The 20,938-nt window shown below is 36.7% G+C and overlaps 1 protein-coding gene across 2 annotated transcripts in view; it reads left to right on the top strand.

The window, feature by feature from the left end:
* Positions 1–20,634, top strand: part of LOC132205270 (lachesin-like) — a 173,243-nt gene extending 152,609 nt beyond the window's left edge. The window contains exons 4-6 of one of the 2 annotated variants that reach the window (XM_059634224.1): positions 2,839–2,966; positions 7,184–7,367; positions 17,106–20,634. In XM_059634224.1, the coding sequence (XP_059490207.1) occupies positions 2,839–2,966; positions 7,184–7,367; positions 17,106–17,209 (416 nt within the window). In that variant the 3' untranslated portion in view covers positions 17,210–20,634. The remainder of the gene's footprint in view (positions 1–2,838; positions 2,967–7,183; positions 7,368–17,105) is intronic. The other variant, XM_059634225.1, reaches the window with a different exon arrangement.
* Positions 20,635–20,938: the final 304 nt, after the last annotated feature.

The raw sequence follows: 20,938 nt of genomic DNA on the forward strand, positions 1-20,938 counted from the left end.
ATTTTACCAAAAATTTTTTTGCTATTTAGAATAAAAAAGGAAGTGAAAACCTACAAAAATCAGCTGCAATAAATATGTATTGAATAAATATATTTCAAAGCAGAGCAGGATTGAAGGTACAAATGTTCGGAAGCCTCTATTTATAAATACCTACGTCATTGCCGTTCACCATGTTTGGCATAAAGTAATTATACATTTTTAAATCCTAATTTAATTAAAAATAAACGGTCATTATAAATTTATATTTTAGGCGTCCAACATTTACACAGAATTTCATTTCAAAACACTTTTCTCTGGTTAATTCAGATTGTTTAAAAATTTAAATATGTCCTAAAATATTTACGCTTTCAATTCAATTCAGAAATATCTATGGATGTATAGAAATTCCAGTTTCCAGAGTAATAAAATGTGCGCCATTTATAGAGCTGTACGAGCCATAAATCGTTGCGAGATCAGTTAATAGGGCGTCCGATTCCCCGTGTCCCGCAGGACAGGGATGTGCAATGGAACAAGAGTTGCCCTCGTCGTAAAATTGTCTGCATTTGGGCAAACGTGAAATTTGTATGCTTGGGCGATTGATGCCTGCAATAACGTGTGTGTGCGCCGCCTGCAAAAAAAAAACGAAATTCGTCTGGCCTGGCATAAATTTCGACGACACGAGGTGGCAAATTTCACGCGCGGCGATAAATCACGCCCCGAATAGGACGGCGCCTCTCCTTTTGCTCTTTTGGGAGCGGACGCGGCACGCACGCAATCCATGTTATGTTTCGCACTATTGACATACATACATACATATATAGAGACACACACAAAGTCGGTCCCAAAACCACACACGAAACCCCGGACGCGCGCAAAATACGAAAAATTGCGTAGAGACGGAAAGTCGACTCTTACAATCCAGGCGCAGGCAAATCGCGTGTCACCATGGCATGTCAAATTTATTGTGAAGTAATATATTTATTAAATTTAAAATAGAAGAATTTCACATGACATTTGTGATGTTTGAATTTAAATTTGGCTTTTTCTTGTCTTTCTACAAAACACAAGAATTGATTCAAAAGTCCATCAAGGACGAGCAAACTTTCAGACTAAACAACATTATAGAAAATAGTTTTAATAGGAATTTGTAATATTTTTTTACAAATGATATCTTTTTATCTGAAATGATATACTTCTTATTGATTCATAAAAAATGGAAAAGCGTGGGAGATTTTGCAATTTTAACAATCAATTCGATAAGTTGTGTTTCCGTACTTTTTTTATTATTTATATCATAATTATTTTTTTCATCATAAGTAGTCGTTAGTATAAATAATAAAATCTGAAATACAATACAAAGTTATTGATTTTTTATGTATTCAGCTGAATACACCCACAACCCAATCAATAAAAATTTTGCAAATAAAATAGAATTTATAAAACTTTTTTTGTTTACTTTTAAAATTTTAAATACTGAAACTTTTACATCCACAATCTCAAACTTTAAGTTTTTTTTTCCAAAACTCATCTTTAAGGCTAGAATAATAAATGTAATCAAAATTGACAACAGGAAAATAGGTCGGTGCAAGCAGCGACATTTTCATTTTTTGCCATTCCGAAATAGACCTGCCTGCACGGAAACCTGACACTTACACTAACTTGGAGGGCCATAACACGAGAGACCACTCTAGGTGTTTGTTGTTGCAGTCAAGGATGCAGCCGGCTTGGATAATTACCAGTGGCTAATGGGGCGGATATTACGCTCGGACAATGATCGAACACTTGCATGGTCGGTCGACCGTGCACGATCAAGGATTCCGTCGGTTGCTGCAATAATTACCTTCGGCTAATTAGAGTGTGTCATTGTGTGATGGAATTTTTAATACCAATTCTCGTTTTATCCGTAATGAAACAATTACGGCCACGAGTTGATCTTTTTGCACTCTTTTGGCCGCCGGCTTCGAATGGCGTGTCCTCCATAAATTTGTAAACAACGATAATTAATACGTACATGCTGCAGCCGGCCGGTGCTGGTTTTGCATATTATTATTATTTGTGGCTCTCGTTTTGCTTTTCCGCTCCAACCCGCGCCACTGCGGCCCGAACGAACATGCGGCCGACTACTGCGGATGATTCAATTTCGCCTCTGTTTGTCGCACACTGACTACACATACACGGCGATACCGAGGGCACTGCTTTTTATTTCCATTAAAACCAGTCATCCGTCCGCCGACGCCGCTCGCTCGCTCACTAAACGGAATTATGAAGTTAAAAAAGAGGTTTTTTACGGTTTTCAGCTCGTCTACACAAATAAAGGACGGAGTTAACAGGAATTTATTAATTTTCACTAAAAAATAGAGCCTGTTTTAACAAGTTTCACATAGAATGTTGTTTTAATAAAGTTGGCTCTTCTGTTTTATTGATATTAAAATATTAATTAAATTTTTAACACGAAATTAACTTTGCGCAAGGAACCAAATTAAATTTTATTCTATTGATATTGATTGATAATAATATGGTCGTGTCCCAATCATCATTAATTGTATTGAACAATAAAAACATATTGTAAAGTATGGCCTGTTTGATAAAAAGTTTAAGTTTTCACCCTCTCAACAATTTTCAACACGTAAAATTTTCTCATTTTTGTAACAATTTTATTGGAAAAATTAACCAAAAAATTATAAACATATTGGCATTAAATTTTTCAACAGGCTCACTTACTAATTTTCAGTTCACTCCTCAACATTGCTCTCTCTGCGACGTGTTTTCGAAATGTTAGAAGTCGCGTTAAATTAACGTAGACAGCAAACATATATTCAGTGGCAATTTTGCTGACGTTCCGTTTTCGATTTGTTGCAGAGCCGACGACCGACATCATTGGATCGCCGGACCTGTACATAGACCGCGGCAGCACCATCAACCTGACCTGCGTCGTGCTGTACAGCCCAGAACCTCCAGCCTACATTTTCTGGAACCACAATGATGCGGTGAGTGCTCTCTTAGATTCAAATTAACTTCGGCCTGCGGTTTGGCGCGGCCTATAATTTACTGCTGCAAAAGCGCTTTTTCACCTTTACGACTCCTTTTATTTGCACGCGCCGAGAGAAAAAAAAGGCAATTTTCGACCGCCAGGCCTTTTTTCGCGGTGGCCCTGCGCGAAACGTTAAATATGAAACGGGCTAATTTGCACTAAACTTTGCCTTATGCTGATGTGGCTTAAAAATATAAATTTTGCGTGTTTATTTCTACCCTTTTAAATTTCCCGTATTTTTTTAAAATAAATCTTCTCATTCAAATCTTGCAGAGGACAAAAAAAATATATTTAAAAATTAATTCTGGTTTTAACTATTCTTGTAAAAAAAAATAATTAATAAAGTGTAAAATAAGAGAACGAGCATAGCAATTTTTGATTACAAAATAATTATTTCATGTGAGATTCAAATTCTTCAAAGTTATTATGTAATGAAAATATTGAAAAGTGTTTGATATCACTTTGCCTTTTAGCATATTCTTTCTGTTAATAAAATACATTAATCAGCTGATTTTCCTTCTTTTCTAGAGGGAGTAAAGATTTTTACTCTCTCTATTCTTTTCCTATCCCTATGGTACTACAATTAGGATTAGATTTTTATAGTCTTTCAAATTTAAGAAATCCATAAATGACAGAATAAATAATTTTGTCCTGAACGTTATCGTATAATATTTTTAGAAAAAAAAGTATAAGCCCTGATGCCAATTCACAAAGTTCATTCCGCAGGCCAATTTTGGGGGAAATATCCCGCATTAATAAAAAGACCTGAGGGCTTTACTAAATTCTCACAGGGACGAAACACTTTCGCGGCATTTCATTATTTCCCCGAAACGGCAGCGGACTAATTTCGATTTAAAGTCACGAGTTCACTCTCAGTGGTATATAAAAGGTCGTCATAAAAAAGAAAATTAGCACGGGCGTGAACCGCACCTACTGGTGGGAAAAGTTTAAAAGTACTAAATGCATGCGTGCCGAGGAAGGCCATAAAGTATGTCCAAAACAGCATGTTGGCCAAATTAGTGCTAATTAAGTCGTCACTCTCGTAAACAAGACGCGTCGGCGCTAAAAGTAGCGGGGCATTTTTTTAAAAGCGCGCGGCCGAATTTCAGCGGCACGACCAGTTTCTTTATTATTATGAAACTCGTAAAGAGCGAGAGCTGAAAAAATGCGATTACGTGAGATGTGCTTTGAAGGCTTGTTTACGGCCAATAAAAAAAATGGTGTGTGCCGAGCGCCATTTTTCCCGAGCAATTTTCAAACGCAATGACAACTCTTCTGCAGAGAGCGTGTTTTTACGACTTTTAATACTTGACACCTCTTACGAAATTCGACGGAGAAGTAAGAAGAAAAACAGCAGTCGGTCTGATGGCTTGTCAAAACAATAACTAACTGTGAAGAGACGAGAGAAACAATTTGCCGGCCTCAAAGTTTTATTCTGCGTGGTTCTTTTGTACTCCTATTGTTGCAAAAATTCTTTCCCAAGTCCTAACTTGGAAAATTGTGGCATAAATTTAGCAATAAAAAAATAATAATAATAAATTTGCAAGAATATCAATTTCGGTAAATTTTCTTTAGAGTGAAATTGCTTTTAGCATGTTTTGAGATTTCAAATTTTGAGAAAAACTGCAGTGCAAAAATTGAATATTTTTATTTTAAAAGAAAATTGTTGTCAGCCAATGCGGCAAACGAGGACTGTTCGATCTCAGGAGTTTGAGCAAAATTCTTTCTATTGGTGGTGCCTTTATACATGTTATAAAATCCAATCTTTACCTCAAAAAAATTATTATTTTTCATTTTGTAAAATTGCACTTATACAAAAAAAAAATAGATTTCAACTGATAAAATACTAATTGCTAGCAATTAAAATCATACTAATTGCATATACTCAAAAATCATAGCCTTCATTTTGAATTTCTTTATCATCAAACAAACAATCATTAGAAACCAAACAAAAATTTCACGTTACCAATGCCACACAATTTCATTTTTCATTGAAAGATTATTTTGTAAATTCTACTCATTGTCAGTTCAAAGTTTATCATCAATCAAAAGGCGCCATGAGTAGCTAAACTATGCTAATTGTCTGTATATAAACAGTATAAACTTGTGCGAAAGAGCAGCCCTAAATAATATCATGGGTCGGCAGCGAGTTTATTGTTGCTCGTGATAAGCAAGACATTAAAACGCCACTTGCATATGTGCGAATATTCTGCGCACATCCGTCTGTGTGGGTATGCAACCGGCTTGACGTTTCGAGGAGAGACCAAACGCACACACGTCGCACATGCATGAACTCGTCAGCCGCGGCTTAATGTGCTTAATATATTTCTGCCGCGCGCCACGCAATTACATACCATGGAGGATAATGATGAAGAATAATAAATAACAAGAGAGACACAGCCGGCGGAGAGAGACGAACGTTATTATCATCCACAATGTTCAGGCTGACACAGTGTGTGTTATGACTTGTTTTGATGATGAAATACGACGACCGCGGCGACCGCCAAATTTTTGCTCGCTAGAGCCAAGTGCCAAAAGTGTTGACCCAGAAGTAGAATTTATAGTTCTTTTAAAAGTTTTAAATATAATAATAATGATTATAAAACATATTGTTAAGTAAAATACATTTTTTAATTTTTTTCTGCAATATTTTATTTTATATAATTTATATAATAGTTTAATTTATTCTTTTTTATTTTTAAATTATTTAAATTTTATTCTTGCAAAGATAAGGTTATATCAACACAAACCAACTGCCACAATCGATAAATTCTCCTGCACATTAACCATTGAAGAATTATAATGTTAATATATAAATTATGCTTCTTGTTGTATTTCTAGGAAATTTGATGAATTGAATATGAGTGAATAATTATTAGAATTAATTAATTTTAGCTTCTCCAAACTGTAATTTTAATATATTTTAGCTAATTATGATGCAAATGCTAAAAATCCTTGCCATCAGTAAATAAAATGCAGATGTTTTTACAATAAAACTTAATTGAAACATTAAGAAATCTGATACTTGTATCGCAAAAAAAATCTTCTTTATTTTGGTGCTGGATATCTCCAGAAAGGAGTAACGCAATGAAGAAAGAAAATGTGACTCAAATTGGAAACACATCTAGAGATTGGGTGATCAAATCGTTTTCTTGCTCTGCGTCAAACTTGTGAAGTCGTTTTTCCTGTCTGCTACCTTTCCACACACGCACAGGTCTGTCAATATAAAAAGCAGCGAGGTTTCCATTATTTTTATTGCAGCTCTGTCTAGACGACACAGCTGCCGGCGTTTTCAGCCAAAATCGTCTCGAGATAAAGTTTGCACCGAAAGTTTCAAGCGCAGAAAATGATGATGCAAAGCCGAGAGGGACCAAAACACAGCAACCGGCGCCCACAGAGACGATGATTGAACTTTGCTTGCTCTCTCTTTGCATAATGTACACAAAGCTTTTACAAGCTCGGAAGACAAACTTTGATGCTCATTACGCTTTGATGACGCAAATTACGGCTCTCTCGTTTAAAAAAGCAACATTTCCCAAAGTTTGTTTTTGTGTATCGCTGAATAGCAAAAATAAAACGGGAAAATAGACGGATTTTTTTTACCCTTTTGAGAGGCTGACGGCATTTGACAGCCTAGGATTCCGATAGGGGTGATCGTAAATTTTCATGTTCCTGATAAGCGGCTCGAGAATGATCGAGGGGTTGGGAATCGGATTTTATGTTGTTGACACCATCCTTAACGTTCCAAGTGGAATGTTCAAAATGGAGTATTATTGGATCTTTTATGGGAATTTTTTTTAATGTGTCTAAAAATAGGGATTTTTTAACAACATCTGAAATCTCGCATCCTCAGCAACATATTGAATACCTACAGAATTTTTAATTTTTATGTTACATTTTAGTTGAGATTCAACTTAAATTATTTATTTAACAAGAAAAATTGCAATATTTTTTTTTAATTTTTCCCCCGAGGCTAGTTTTTTTTTGTAGTTCAATATACATTGTTTGCAACCCATAAATGATAAATACATAATTATGCTATAATATTATATTATTAAAATGAATTTGATAATTTAAACATAATAATAGAGATAAGTATTATTATAATAATACTTTTAAAAATTCGATAATTTGTACAATTTTAACAGTTGTCATTACATTCTGTTCTAGCAGATCATCAGCTACGACTCAACGCGGGGCGGGGTTAGCGTGATCACCGAAAAGGGTGAGACCACGACCAGCTTTCTGCTCATCCAGCGGGCCAAGTCTTCCGACTCGGGCAAGTACACGTGCAACCCGTCGAACGCGCAGCCCAAGAGCATCATGGTGCACGTGCTGAACGGTGAGGACTCACCCAGTAGGAGCCAATTTTCTATTCTATGCTACTCCAAGTTAATTCTCCCCCACATTTTTTACTCTTCATCCCTGCTCGTACCAATATAGTGTGTAGATAGATGCACGCCGCTCTTGGGACCAAAAACTTTCTTCCTTTCCGCACACTTTCCTTTCTCGGGCCCGCCGGGAGAACTGGATGAATTATTTTTGCGGCCAATTACTTTTCTTTTCTCTTTGCCAAGGCAGCGCGCTGATTGCTATAACTTGCGATTCTCGTTGTCAGATTACTTTTTCATGAAAGAAACGTGGATCCTTTGTTTCTTTTTTATCTTGGGCTAATATTTCAGTTTTTCTATAGAGCCAATAATTACTGTGGCTTCTCGAAAGTTTGATATATTTTTTAGACATACAAGGAAATCTGAACAGGAATATTGTATGTCCTGCGCGTTTGTTGAGAGGATTCACTGTTGATTAATTTTTACTCTAAAATATGAAGGCGAAAAAAATTAATGGCTTCCTTCCCACGCGTGTGATAAAAACATCCAGATAAAAATTTGAGATAGCATAATTTGTTTATACTGATATTTAAAGACTTTTCATGATTCATGATCAATTTTTACAAACTTATCAAGAGAAATTAAATTAAATTAAACAATCTACTCACTATATTTTAATTATGATTTTTAATTAAATAAGAATGGCGAGTTAAATCTTTTTTCCAAAACAAAAAGTGAATTTTTAAGTTCAAACAGTCTTAGCTTAAGACAAAATGTTTCAAAGAAGACCAAATTTTTAAATTAAAAGAGAATTTAAAAGAAAATATCTTGAGTTTCTTTTTTTCCTTTTTTTTTGCACTGAAAGCTGCGCAAACGACTTGGTGCAAACGTAAAACAGCAATTTAATTCTCATGAAATATTAGAAGCAGCCAGCAGAGAGAGTCGAGATGGATTCGCGCTTCAGCTGCGCTTTATTGCCAATAAAATATATCAGAGATGTTTCCCATTACTCGGAATAGTCGTCGCGTCGCCGTATTTTCTGCACAGCTCTCTGCAGCACCGGAACGAGACAAAGACTAAACTTTCCTCCATAAATAAATATACAGCAAACGCGAGGCGCATCGTCAATATCACCGTAATTGAAATTTCTGCGCATTCCCAACACAATTGGAAAATGAAAACAGCTCCGAGTTTTTGTTCGCGAGTGTGCTCAGCGGGCAAAAGGGCAAAATTAGCCAACTATCGTTTGTGACGTGGGCCGCGGGCGGAAAAATGGCAAAAAAAAAAACAGCGAGAGCCCTTTCCGACATTGCTGGCAAACCTGCCAAAAAAGCGCTTAGCCATCGGGAATTTCAATTTCCTGCCACTCCATTATTGCGTGGCATGCGCGAAATCGAGACCCTCTTTTTTGCGCGGGGCTTGACTCGCCGGCTTGATTTCAGCAGCCTTTTAAATTAATTAATGCCGCCGAGTCTCACAAAAAGAGCTGAAGGGCACCGCTTTTGATGCTGTGCGAATTTACTGCCAATGTCGTAAATCAACTTTCAGCATGGCTGACAAAAATTCCGCTTCTTCTTCAACTTCTTTAGAAAAAATTCGCCCTAAATCAAGTTTAAGTCGAGACTTAATTTACAAAATGGGAAAAGGGCCAAATTGTGAAAGAGAAAGATATGAATCCATATTTCTAAAGATTTATTAAAAAAAGTTTTAAAAAGTTAAAAAATTATCAACTTCATAATTTAAAATTGAAAATTATATCATTTTGGGATCATTTGCTCTTTATTTTTTCATGTTTTCAACAAGATTAATCCCAGTCTCAATTTTTTTATTAATTTTATTTTCATAAAAATATAGAAAAATTGCTATTTTTCAATTATACCTAATTTCAAATAGTTTCCAACAATTCTAAAAATGTAACCTGCATTAATATAACTATTTATAACAAATCAAATGACACTAAAAACGCAAAAAAAAACTGATTAATCACGAATTTTTGGTCAGGAATTGATGTTTCTCGTGAATTTTAAATAAATCGTTTTAATTCTTTATGTTTCTCGGGAAAACATTTTGGTACAGATTTAGTCGTTTTGCCAGTTACCGATTTAAGTGGGCCCGTCAGCAGTTCGCCCCGTCGCTGCGTAAACAAATTGCCCTAATAAAATCAGCCGGCGGGCAAAACAGCAGCACCTTTATTGATTCGGGCCAGCACACAGAGTGAGTGGAGTGTTCGTCGCCATATTTACACAACACACTTCTTTCTCATCGCGAGCATGTAGGCGTAATGAGAGCACTTGGCCCCGATTCAACTCGCTTCGGCTGGGTGTGGCTTTAATTGATAATCATTATGCTGGCATCAGCCGTTTCAATTAAACCCACTCTTCGGCTGCATGCAATAGTTATCATAAAATTATTATTATTATCCTCGGTGGCGGATCAAATTAAAGCAACCGTGTGCACAGCACACTGTGATTATGAGGACACAATGTAGTGTGGTTGCGCGACAACCGATAATAAATTGCAACTCCAGCCGAGAAATGCATCACAGTGATGGATTGAGCAGTGACACGTGGTTAGACGTCGCGCTTCACCTGGGGCTCGTCGGATGAACATTGAATGCAGGAATGATTTATGCAAAGAGTGAGTCATGTCATGACTGATCAAAGTAAATATCAAAAACTTTATTAATTATTCAGAACTTGCAAAAAAATAAAAAATAAATTATTCTATTTTAACAATTGAATGCAGTTTACTGAGGGGAAATTAAATTTAACAATCAGAAACAACGTGTTTATAAAATATTTATTTTACTATTATGTCAGGTAAAAAGTTAAAAACTTGACAAATAAGTAGTCCAATTCTCATTGCAATCACGATTTTCACTTTTCAATTTTAAATTTATCACATAACCCTTAAATTATTGTAAACTAAATTAGAGAGGAAAAACGAAAGTTGAATAATTGAAGTTGCTTAAAATCAAATCATACCTTTAAGCTCATATTTTTAGATTTATATGTTAAATTTTTTTAAAGGAATATGTTTTTAACAATTTTTTTGGCTTATAAAGAATTTAATTTAATCAAAATCTGATTGTCAAAATTATGAAATACGGTGTGTCATTGGATTGAAAGTGAAACGCCTTGCACAGATTAAAATCACGCCTAAGAAATTCTACCAACTTTCGTAATTCCTACTGTTGGAACTTTATTAATTGTTTCCATCTTTAGTCTCTCTATTTCAATTCCATTAAGAATGCAGTAATAGTTGCCATCAAGTGAGTGAATCCAGCAAAACGCCTCTTTCGCCCTGAACCGTCGTCACGCGTGGGCGAAACCGCACCGCCACACATATCCCATCCACCACAATTTATGTGCCGTCTTCTTCGGCTTTTCCCACTTGCTCGATACAATTTCGTCGCCGAGCAGCAGCAGGTGAAATACGCGGAAACTTTTACGCGCCTCAACTGGCTGCCGACTGCCTTTAAGAAAGGGAAGCCTCTGCTCCCTTTTGTCGCTGCCGTTGATAATAACGTGTGCGTGCCTCCGAGTCTCTGCTCACTCATTCGGATGCGGAATTGAGGCGTTTGAATTGGGCTCAGAATCCGGCAAATGGCGAAATCGAATTTCAAGAGAATATCGGTGGAAGAGGCGAAAAGCAAAATTTGAGCTGCTCGAATTTCATCCAGCAAGCCTATTAATTTGGTCCGTTAGATTTAACCAATTGAAAAGCTCTTAAGCTGAAGAGGTTTGTAATTATTTAATTATCTTATGTTACCTCAAAAAAAGAATGGGGGAGATTCAATAGACTTAGCTCTCCCGGGAAAAAAGATATCCCGGGATAAATCAAAAGGGATAAAATTTATACTTCTGTCCCGAATTAAATATTTTTTGTCCCGCCTTCAATTTTTTGTCCCCAAATCATTGGGGGATATCTTTTCTTGGCCCCCTCTACGGGATAGATATTTAACCCGCGCTAAAATCAAATCAGCTGGTAAATAAAAGGTCGTCAACATGCTCGCAAACATTTTAGATTTTGGCCAATTGCAATGAACAAAAAACTTAATTTTTCAAATCAGAATTTTGTGAGGATCATGGAATTGAGGGCAAAATTGAAATCCAAAGCTAACACAAAAATATGCATCTAACTTAATTTAAAATTGCATATTTATTTTGCTCAGAAATTTCTAAAGACCTCTTCATCAAAGCGAAATTATGCAACGATTTTTTTCTTTTGAAATTTTTTGCACGTGAAATTTCAAATTTCTCAACTCTGAAAAATTAAAATTCTCAAGCTTATTTTTTATTTGTAGATAAATTAAATTCGCCAATTTTTTTTTTTTTAATTACACTTAACAAATAAAAAAGGAATAAAAAATTAGTGAACGTGAAAAAGTAAAAAAAAAAGAATTTGCTTTTCTTTCATCTAAAAATTCACTACAAAACGACTACAAAAATACTCCAAGATGACTACAAACTCACTACAAAACGACTGCAAGCGACTCCAAGATGACTACAAACTCACTACAAAACGACTGCAAGCGACTCCAAGATGACTACAAACTCACTACAAAACGACTGCAAGCGACTCCAAGTTGACTACAAACTCACTACAAAACGACTGCAAGCGACTCCAAGATGACTACAAACTCACTACAAAACGACTGCAAGCGACTCCAAGTTGACTACAAACTCACTACAAAACGACTGCAAGCGACTCCAAGTTGACTACAAACTCACTACAAAACGACTGCAAGCGACTCCAAGATGACTACAAACTCACTACAAAACGACTGCAAGCGACTCCAAGTTGACTACAAACTCACTACAAAACGACTGCAAGCGACTCCAAGTTGACTACAAACTCACTACAAAACGACTGCAAGCGACTCCAAGATGACTACAAACTCACTACAAAACGACTGCAAGCGACTCCAAGTTGACTACAAACTCACTACAAAACGACTGCAAGCGACTCCAAGTTGACTACAAACTCACTACAAAACGACTGCAAGCGACTCCAAGTTGACTACAAACTCACTACAAAACGACTGCAAGCGACTCCAAGTTGACTACAAACTCACTACAAAACGACTGCAAGCGACTCCAAGATGACTACAAACTCACTACAAAACGACTGCAAGCGACTCCAAGATGACTACAAACTCACTACAAAACGACTGCAAGCGACTCCAAGTTGACTACAAAATCACTACAAAACGACTGCAAGCGACTCCAAGATGACTACAAACTCACTACAAAACGACTGCAAGCGACTCCAAGATGACTACAAACTCACTACAAAACGACTGCAAGCGACTCCAAGTTGACTACAAACTCACTACAAAACGACTGCAAGCGACTCCAAGATGACTACAAACTCACTACAAAACGACTGCAAGCGACTCCAAGATGACTACAAACTCACTACAAAACGACTGCAAGCGACTCCAAGTTGACTACAAACTCACTACAAAACGACTGCAAGCGACTCCAAGTTGACTACAAACTCACTACAAAACGACTGCAAGCGACTCCAAGATGACTACAAACTCACTACAAAACGACTGCAAGCGACTCCAAGTTGACTACAAACTCACTACAAAACGACTGCAAGCGACTCCAAGTTGACTACAAACTCACTACAAAACGACTGCAAGCGACTCCAAGATGACTACAAACTCACTACAAAACGACTGCAAGCGACTCCAAGATGACTACAAACTCACTACAAAACGACTGCAAGCGACTCCAAGATGACTACAAACTCACTACAAAACGACTGCAAGCGACTCCAAGTTGACTACAAACTCACTACAAAACGACTGCAAGCGACTCCAAGATGACTACAAACTCACTACAAAACGACTGCAAGCGACTCCAAGTTGACTACAAACTCACTACAAAACGACTGCAAGCGACTCCAAGTTGACTACAAACTCACTACAAAACGACTGCAAGCGACTCCAAGATGACTACAAACTCACTACAAAACGACTGCAAGCGACTCCAAGTTGACTACAAACTCACTACAAAACGACTGCAAGCGACTCCAAGATGACTACAAACTCACTACAAAACGACTGCAAGCGACTCCAAGATGACTACAAACTCACTACAAAACGACTGCAAGCGACTCCAAGTTGACTACAAACTCACTACAAAACGACTGCAAGCGACTCCAAGATGACTACAAACTCACTACAAAACGACTGCAAGCGACTCCAAGTTGACTACAAACTCACTACAAAACGACTGCAAGCGACTCCAAGTTGACTACAAACTCACTACAAAACGACTGCAAGCGACTCCAAGATGACTACAAACTCACTACAAAACGACTGCAAGCGACTCCAAGTTGACTACAAACTCACTACAAAACGACTGCAAGCGACTCCAAGTTGACTACAAACTCACTACAAAACGACTGCAAGCGACTCCAAGATGACTACAAACTCACTACAAAACGACTGCAAGCGACTCCAAGTTGACTACAAACTCACTACAAAACGACTGCAAGCGACTCCAAGATGACTACAAACTCACTACAAAACGACTGCAAGCGACTCCAAGTTGACTACAAACTCACTACAAAACGACTGCAAGCGACTCCAAGTTGACTACAAACTCACTACAAAACGACTGCAAGCGACTCCAAGTTGACTACAAACTCACTACAAAACGACTGCAAGCGACTCCAAGTTGACTACAAACTCACTACAAAACGACTCTCAAAATGCGCTAAAACACGCAAAGCTCGTTCTCCCTTCATATTTGTATACCACCTCGCTTAAACATCCCAACAATTTTACCATCAATAAGCCGTCAACTATTTCGACTGTTGAACCAGCTGACCTTGCTATCAATTTTGAAACAAAAAGGTCAGCCGCTAGTAATAAAAACATAAATAAATAAAACCAAGTCAAACATTTTCTTGACTTTGGCTGAGCTGAGTGTTCATTGCAGTTGCACTTTTGACAGCCGGCAGCCGGTAGCCAGCCACTGGTTCAATACTTGATTTGATAGCCATACGAAAAAGATGTATTTGCCCAAATTAACTTTGACGAAAAGGTATTTAAATATTTGGGAAACCTTAAGATGAAAGAAAAGCAAATTCTTTTTTTCTTTTACTTTTTCACGTTCACTAATTTTTTTCCTTTTTTATTTGTTAAGAGTAATTACAAAAAAAAATAGGCGAATTTAATTTATCTACAAATAAAAAAATAAGCTTGAGATTTTTAATTTTTCAGAGTTGAGAAATTTGAAATTTCACGTGCAAAAAATTTCAATAGAAAAAAATCCTTGCATAATTTCGCTTTGATGAAGAGGTCTTTAGAAATTTCTGAGCAAAATAAATATGCAATTTTAAATTAAGTTAGATACAGATTTTTGTGTTAGCTTTGGATTTCAATTTTGCCCTCATTTCCATGATCCTGCGCGGGTTAAATATTTATCCCGTAGAGGGGGCTAAGAAAAGATATCCCCCAATAACTTGGGGAGAAATAATTGAAGGTGGGACAAAAAATATTTAACCCGGGACAGTGGTCTAAATTTTATCCCTTTGGATTTATCCCGGGATATCTTTTATCCCGGGAGAGCTAAGTCTCTTGAATCTCCCCCAATAATTTTTAAAAGGAAAAAATATATTATCAACAGGATGAATAAGGAATAAACTAGTTGTAAGGAGACTCTGAATAATTGGCGGTTTTGTGAATGAAAATTTAACCATTTTTATTTTATCCATAATGAAAAAAAAAATTTGCTTTACTATCCATCGAAAATTCCTATTTACAAAAATTATTATCTTTTAGATAATGATTATTTTTAATTTACAAATATAAGTAAAATTATGGTCACGTATAATACGAATTTGACTTTTAAAAATTCGGAAATTAAATCTGATAATTCTAATCAAATCAAAAATTTTTAAGTGACTTTTATCAACCTTTACTCAAAGGAGTATAAAAAAATTGATTTAAGTTATAAAATTTCTTGTTTCTCGATTTTCAAATGCAAAAATAACATCTTACAAACTTTTAATTTAAGCTGCTCTCAAAATCAAACAGCTTGCAAAACATTTTAATTTCTGCTCAATGCTCAACGTGTTCTTGCACTTGAGCCCGAACGCTGTCTAATCCGATTGGAAAGCACATTAAAATGCATTTCGCGAGGCGCCTGCTGCTTTTCCCTGCGACGCCCGACGGCAAATTGCATCAGCCCGTCATTTCTCAGACGTGATTTATCCAACAGCTGCAGCCATTACTTCTTTTCCTTGGGTGGAATTTCCGAAATGTGTCGCTTCGAATGTGCAGCTGCCGCTTTTTGCATGCTGATGAGGCGCCGCGGTGAATAAATGAGGAATGACAAATCGCCGTCTCCCGAGATTTTTCTCTAATGGCTGTTCGCCGAAGTGTGCGCGCGAAATGAATTCGCGCCTCGACCATCCGGCGAATTTATTCGCCAACTTGCTCGGCACACTTTCGAGGAGGCAAAGATGCATTAAAATTCCCACGGCACCCATTTGTCACGATTTTTGAAGAGAGGCCTGTTTTGCTTACATGGTGGGCCACTTCCGAGCTCCCGTGAGTGGTCGTGCCAACGTAATGCGATGCGCCCACTGACGACGCAGCGCACTCTAACCCTTCACCGTTTTGCCAACCATCAGTCAAGCGTTGGCATTTCATCTCGCGCCTATCCTTTCCCCTAGGTCGAGTTGTAATTTACCAGTGACTCAGGATCTGGAAAATTTTAGAAATTAAATTTATTAAAAAGTAAAAAAATGATAAACATCAGATCATTTGAAAGCCTAGAATAGAAATAATATTATTATAAAACTTATGTATGAATAATAAAGTTAAAAAAAAACAACAACTCAATTATATTAAATTACAAAAGGCTCTTGATTTCTTGAACCAGTGTGACTAGTTCCATTCTGCATAGCTTTCGTGTCTCATTTTTATGTCATTGTCTTCAACTCGAAAAACTCACTTATTATTAAAGTATTTAATATTTATTTATTATTAGTGGAAACAGTATAAAATTTCAGAAATATTTTTGTCAATCCCATATAAGTATATAATAACAACTACAAGATCTCAATAATTGCATTTTAAATAATAATCAATCAATGTCGATAATATGTCAACACCTGTATAAATATCAATTGCAAAATATTATTTTATTTAATTCACGGGAATCAATTACACTCTATAGAGAATAAATAATCTTGAAATATAGAAGAAAAAAATTCAAACCAATTAAAAATTTTATTAGTTTTTAAAATTATTACATTGTAGATTATGAAAAATATAAAAACAATATTTATACATTAGTTTAGATTTGAATAGCCTAATAAAAGACATATAAGATTAGTTAACTTGTTAATTAATTTTGTTTTCAATAAAGATAATTATGATTAAATTACATTCTGAGCCCTTTCGTGTAAGATTTGTAATTTTATTCCGTCGAGATTTACGCTTATCAGGAGTTTTGATCGTCAGCCTAAAATTATATCTATGAAATAATTTAGCCCAAGAGATGCTTCTATGCATTCATTCACACCTGTGCCTTTTGTTTTACCTTTGTAAGCATTTTTCCTCACTTCTTCTAAACACTTCATGGAAATTCAGAATGCCAGAATCAAATCACAAGTTAATTCACACTAAAAGGTGAAATAGGATTAAGCAAGAAGTAGAGCAGAGTAAATTTTGACAGAGAATTCCCATGTGAACTTTTCCAGTTTCTCAAAAAATTGCACTTTTGTGTTCACAGGAGAGTTTCCGGCGGCGATGCAGCACGGAGGTCAAGCGCACCACCGGTCATCGCGGCTCTACTGCTTGATATTCTGCGTGTGTCTGTTGCTGTTAAGCCCTTAACACTTCGGCCATCACTCAAGGGACTCGATGTAGATGGGCAGGACGAGAGAAACAAAAGAGTGCGAGTGAGTGAGTGTGAAGAAGAGTCCAGTCTCAAGGAAGAGCGCCGCTAAAAAAAAAGAGGGTGAAAAGGGAAGCAGCGGTGAGAACAAGATGGATTAGCGCGTACTCGCCGGAATAAAAAGCATAAAAATAAAAATTAAAAAAGTAAAAAAATGAGAAACACAGGGACAGACTGAGCAGGTGTAACGTCCGTGAATTGTGTCATGGGATTCTTGGTTCACCCCCCATTAATAAAAATCAGCGAGCAGGCAGCGGCGTGCACGATTTTTTTCCTCAGCTTTTATCTCGTCGATGTGGCTGTGCCAGAGCAAGATGAAAAATGTACATGCGTGAATTAAAAAAAAGAATGTCTCCGTAATCAGTGTGAAACGTTGTGCGTCGCAGGTGACGCCGAGATGATGAACAACTTTTACTTAACCTTACATACTATAGCGGTGGAAACGAGCACGAGCAGGCGATTTCCAGCGATTCTTTAGTGAGAATGTGCAAATCGACGCACTGAGTGTTAAATTTCAAATTCAGGTGTTGCCCGGCGGGTTCTTCAACATGCATAAGCCCCTATTTTTTCTCACTCCCGTGTCAAATGTTTAAATAACGAGGAAATATTACGTCCATTGCTGCCAAGCTCTTCTTGTTATTATTTAAAAATATTCAAATTGCATGCGAGGTTTTCGTAACCTGTTGTGTCGTCAAGATAGATTACAACTCGCATATAGACACTCTATTTGCAACTCTTTTGCATTTCAAATTTTGATTCGTCCGCATCTGAGGTTAAAGGATTTGACCTGTTCACTTCTATAACTCACTTATGTTTTCAATTAATTTATATTCAATTTTTTTTACTTCCAAAACTTTTTTTATAAACTGATAGGTTTCTGTAGCAGTGTTGAAACAATATCTCAAAATTTTTGCAACTAACCAACTCTAATAACTATAAAATTCTCATTAAATAATTTTCCAAACTTTAATTATGAAATAAATTTAATCTGGGGCAAGACTGTGCTGGTTGGTTATATATCTCGCGTTATTATAACCATGCTCAAATTTTATAGCGCAAAAGTAAGCGTCCTTCTCTCTCGGTCGCAAATTCTGCAGGCTAATAATTCACAGATTATGCTCAGTTTCAGCAGTTTGCGTTTCGAGTCGCGATAAATCTGGGACGATCCTGACGCGCGGGTTATAAAAACTTTGTCGTGCAATATGTTAATGTCGGCAATGGACGAGCACATTAACATATACGCCCTCCCTATCTTGAAGAATTTTGCTTCATTTCGCCCCTTCTTTGGCAAAATTAGAGGCGCATGGAAAATTCAAATTAAACATTGTTGTCAAACAAGTACATAAATGTAAAAAGATTGATTAAATAAAAAGAGAGGAGACATATTATCACGTTGTTACCAAAGAGAAGAAGTCAATCTCTCTTGTGTAAAATGAAGCAATTAACTCGTCGCATGAGAGAGAGAGCAGATTAATGTTTGGTGTTTTTGCAGTCCGTTCGCATTTCTACCTTGATTCCTTCTCGTTTCCTCTCATCAGCAAGCGTTCTTTGTACTCACGCGGAATGTAATACAAACTTCAAGACCTGGGGCATTGAATGCTCGCTCGGTTGCATGACCGGATTCATAGCAAAAACTACCTGCCAACTCTCGAGCAGGGGGTTGTTAACTTTTAATTTGGTGCATTTGTGTGTCTGTGTAATAAATCACGAATTCAATGTATCGATCTTTTCCCCCGAAGGAAGGTATTTGTAATCTTCCCTCGACTACTGTAAGGGTAATAATTGAATTTTCCTAGAATATGATATGATTTCAAAAGTCGCCCTGTCTCGAACTTTTTTAAAAGTCACTTTCGTTTGTGATTCTTCTTCCATAAGCACAAAAGTTTGACAACGCTGACTCTTTTTAATGATGTGAACGTTTTCTACTTTCAAAATGATGTACCTAAAACAAACGTTTGCTGTATAAACAAGAGGAAAAAGAAAGCGCCGCCGCGGGAAAGCTGCGCCGATGAACGTTTTATGCTGAACTCATTACTTATTATACAAAAATACGAAAACACACACACACACACTTGATCTTCTTGTATAAGTCTAAACTCGGTAAAAAGCAAGAAAAAAAACCAAAACCCTCACTCACACTATACCTATAATTTCTATAAAATAAAATGTGAACCCGTACGTACATATATATTTAATAAAATAATAAAAAACAGGACAAAAGTGGCGATTGTGAGAAAGTATAAAAATATAAATATCCATAACGCGATGCTCATTACGACGTGTGTGCGAGTGCGATGTTAATTAAGCGGGTGCGATGCGCGAGAATGTGTAAAAAGGAAATCGATGTCTGCGTGTTTATTCTCATTCTAGTCACGGACGATGAGTTGCATTATTAAATACGACACACGCAAAAAAAAAATATACTACAGGAATGCTGTACATTATGAAATACATACGAAAAAAAATGTGTACGTGGAATGAATTCGGGTGCTTCGGGTTTCGTGTGCAAGGGACCATGCAGAGTAATCGTGCGTTTTGTTTTTAACTCTCTCCTGTTCACTGTATTTATTTGTGGCGCAAAAAATTCAAAAACGCTAAAATAAAAACGAGCAAACACATTCCTTTGTTGAATATTTATTGCGCGCCTCACGCGTGACGTGCGAATGTACTCAAACAAAAACTATAATGAATTATACAACCTCTTTTCTGTATTTTTTACTTTTGTGGTCATATATATAGTTATTTCCGCCCGTGCAATGTTCACGGCAGTAAATTCCGATGAGGCCTACGTGCTAAAAAACACATTTTCCGAGAGAAAGATGTGTGCTGGATTTCTCAAATCCATCTGTGCGCTGAGATTTGACAAAAATGTTTTGGTGTCACCGTAGATGATTTGTGTATACTTCTGGGTGTTATCTCTCTCACTGGTTCTCTTATCACCACCGTTCATTTCCGCTGAATGTCTTCTTTTTAGGTACTTTTCTACTGCTACACTCAGACTTGCCTTTAAATAAAAATTTATGATTACATAACAGTCATGAATTTTGGTTTCATCATGAAAATTAGTGAAAAATATTTTAAATACAAAGCATTAATTCTAATCATTTGTCATTTTGGCGCTTCAATTTATATTCTATAATAATTTAAAATAAATCCAATTCATTACTATTTTCATTTGCTTTACTTAATGGCAAAGGTTTGTGTGTAGTGACAATCATTCAGAATAATAATGAGCCATTCGCATCAACTCCGATTGACCTTCTCACTGTATATTTGTTATACTCATGGTATTCAGTCAACATCGTTATTATCGGAACAATATTTTGTCTGCTGAGTATGTTTGAATGAAAATAAACGTTGTAAAAAGCCTTAACTGCGTGCCACTTTTTTCCACATCCCACACATCACATTATTCCACGCTCGACAATTGCAGTGTTGAAAAATATACTGATGCGTTTTTCCCAACTCGTCAATTTATTCACGCGCTTGTGAGCTCGCAATCCGCGATTTATGCACAATAAAAGCCGCCGTTAGCTGCAACGCTCCAGTTGTTGTCTATATCCGCCTGCATGAGCGAAGTTATGCAACATGTTGAGCTCGCCTGACCCAATGGTTGCATTGTGGGCGCCTGACCGCTCGACGACGCAAAAGGGAATAATCGACTCGTT

This window comes from Neocloeon triangulifer, unplaced genomic scaffold (assembly GCF_031216515.1).
Source record: "Neocloeon triangulifer isolate White Clay Creek 2 clone unplaced genomic scaffold, ASM3121651v1 ptg000002l, whole genome shotgun sequence".
NCBI classification, from domain to species: Eukaryota; Metazoa; Arthropoda; class Insecta; order Ephemeroptera; family Baetidae; genus Neocloeon; species Neocloeon triangulifer.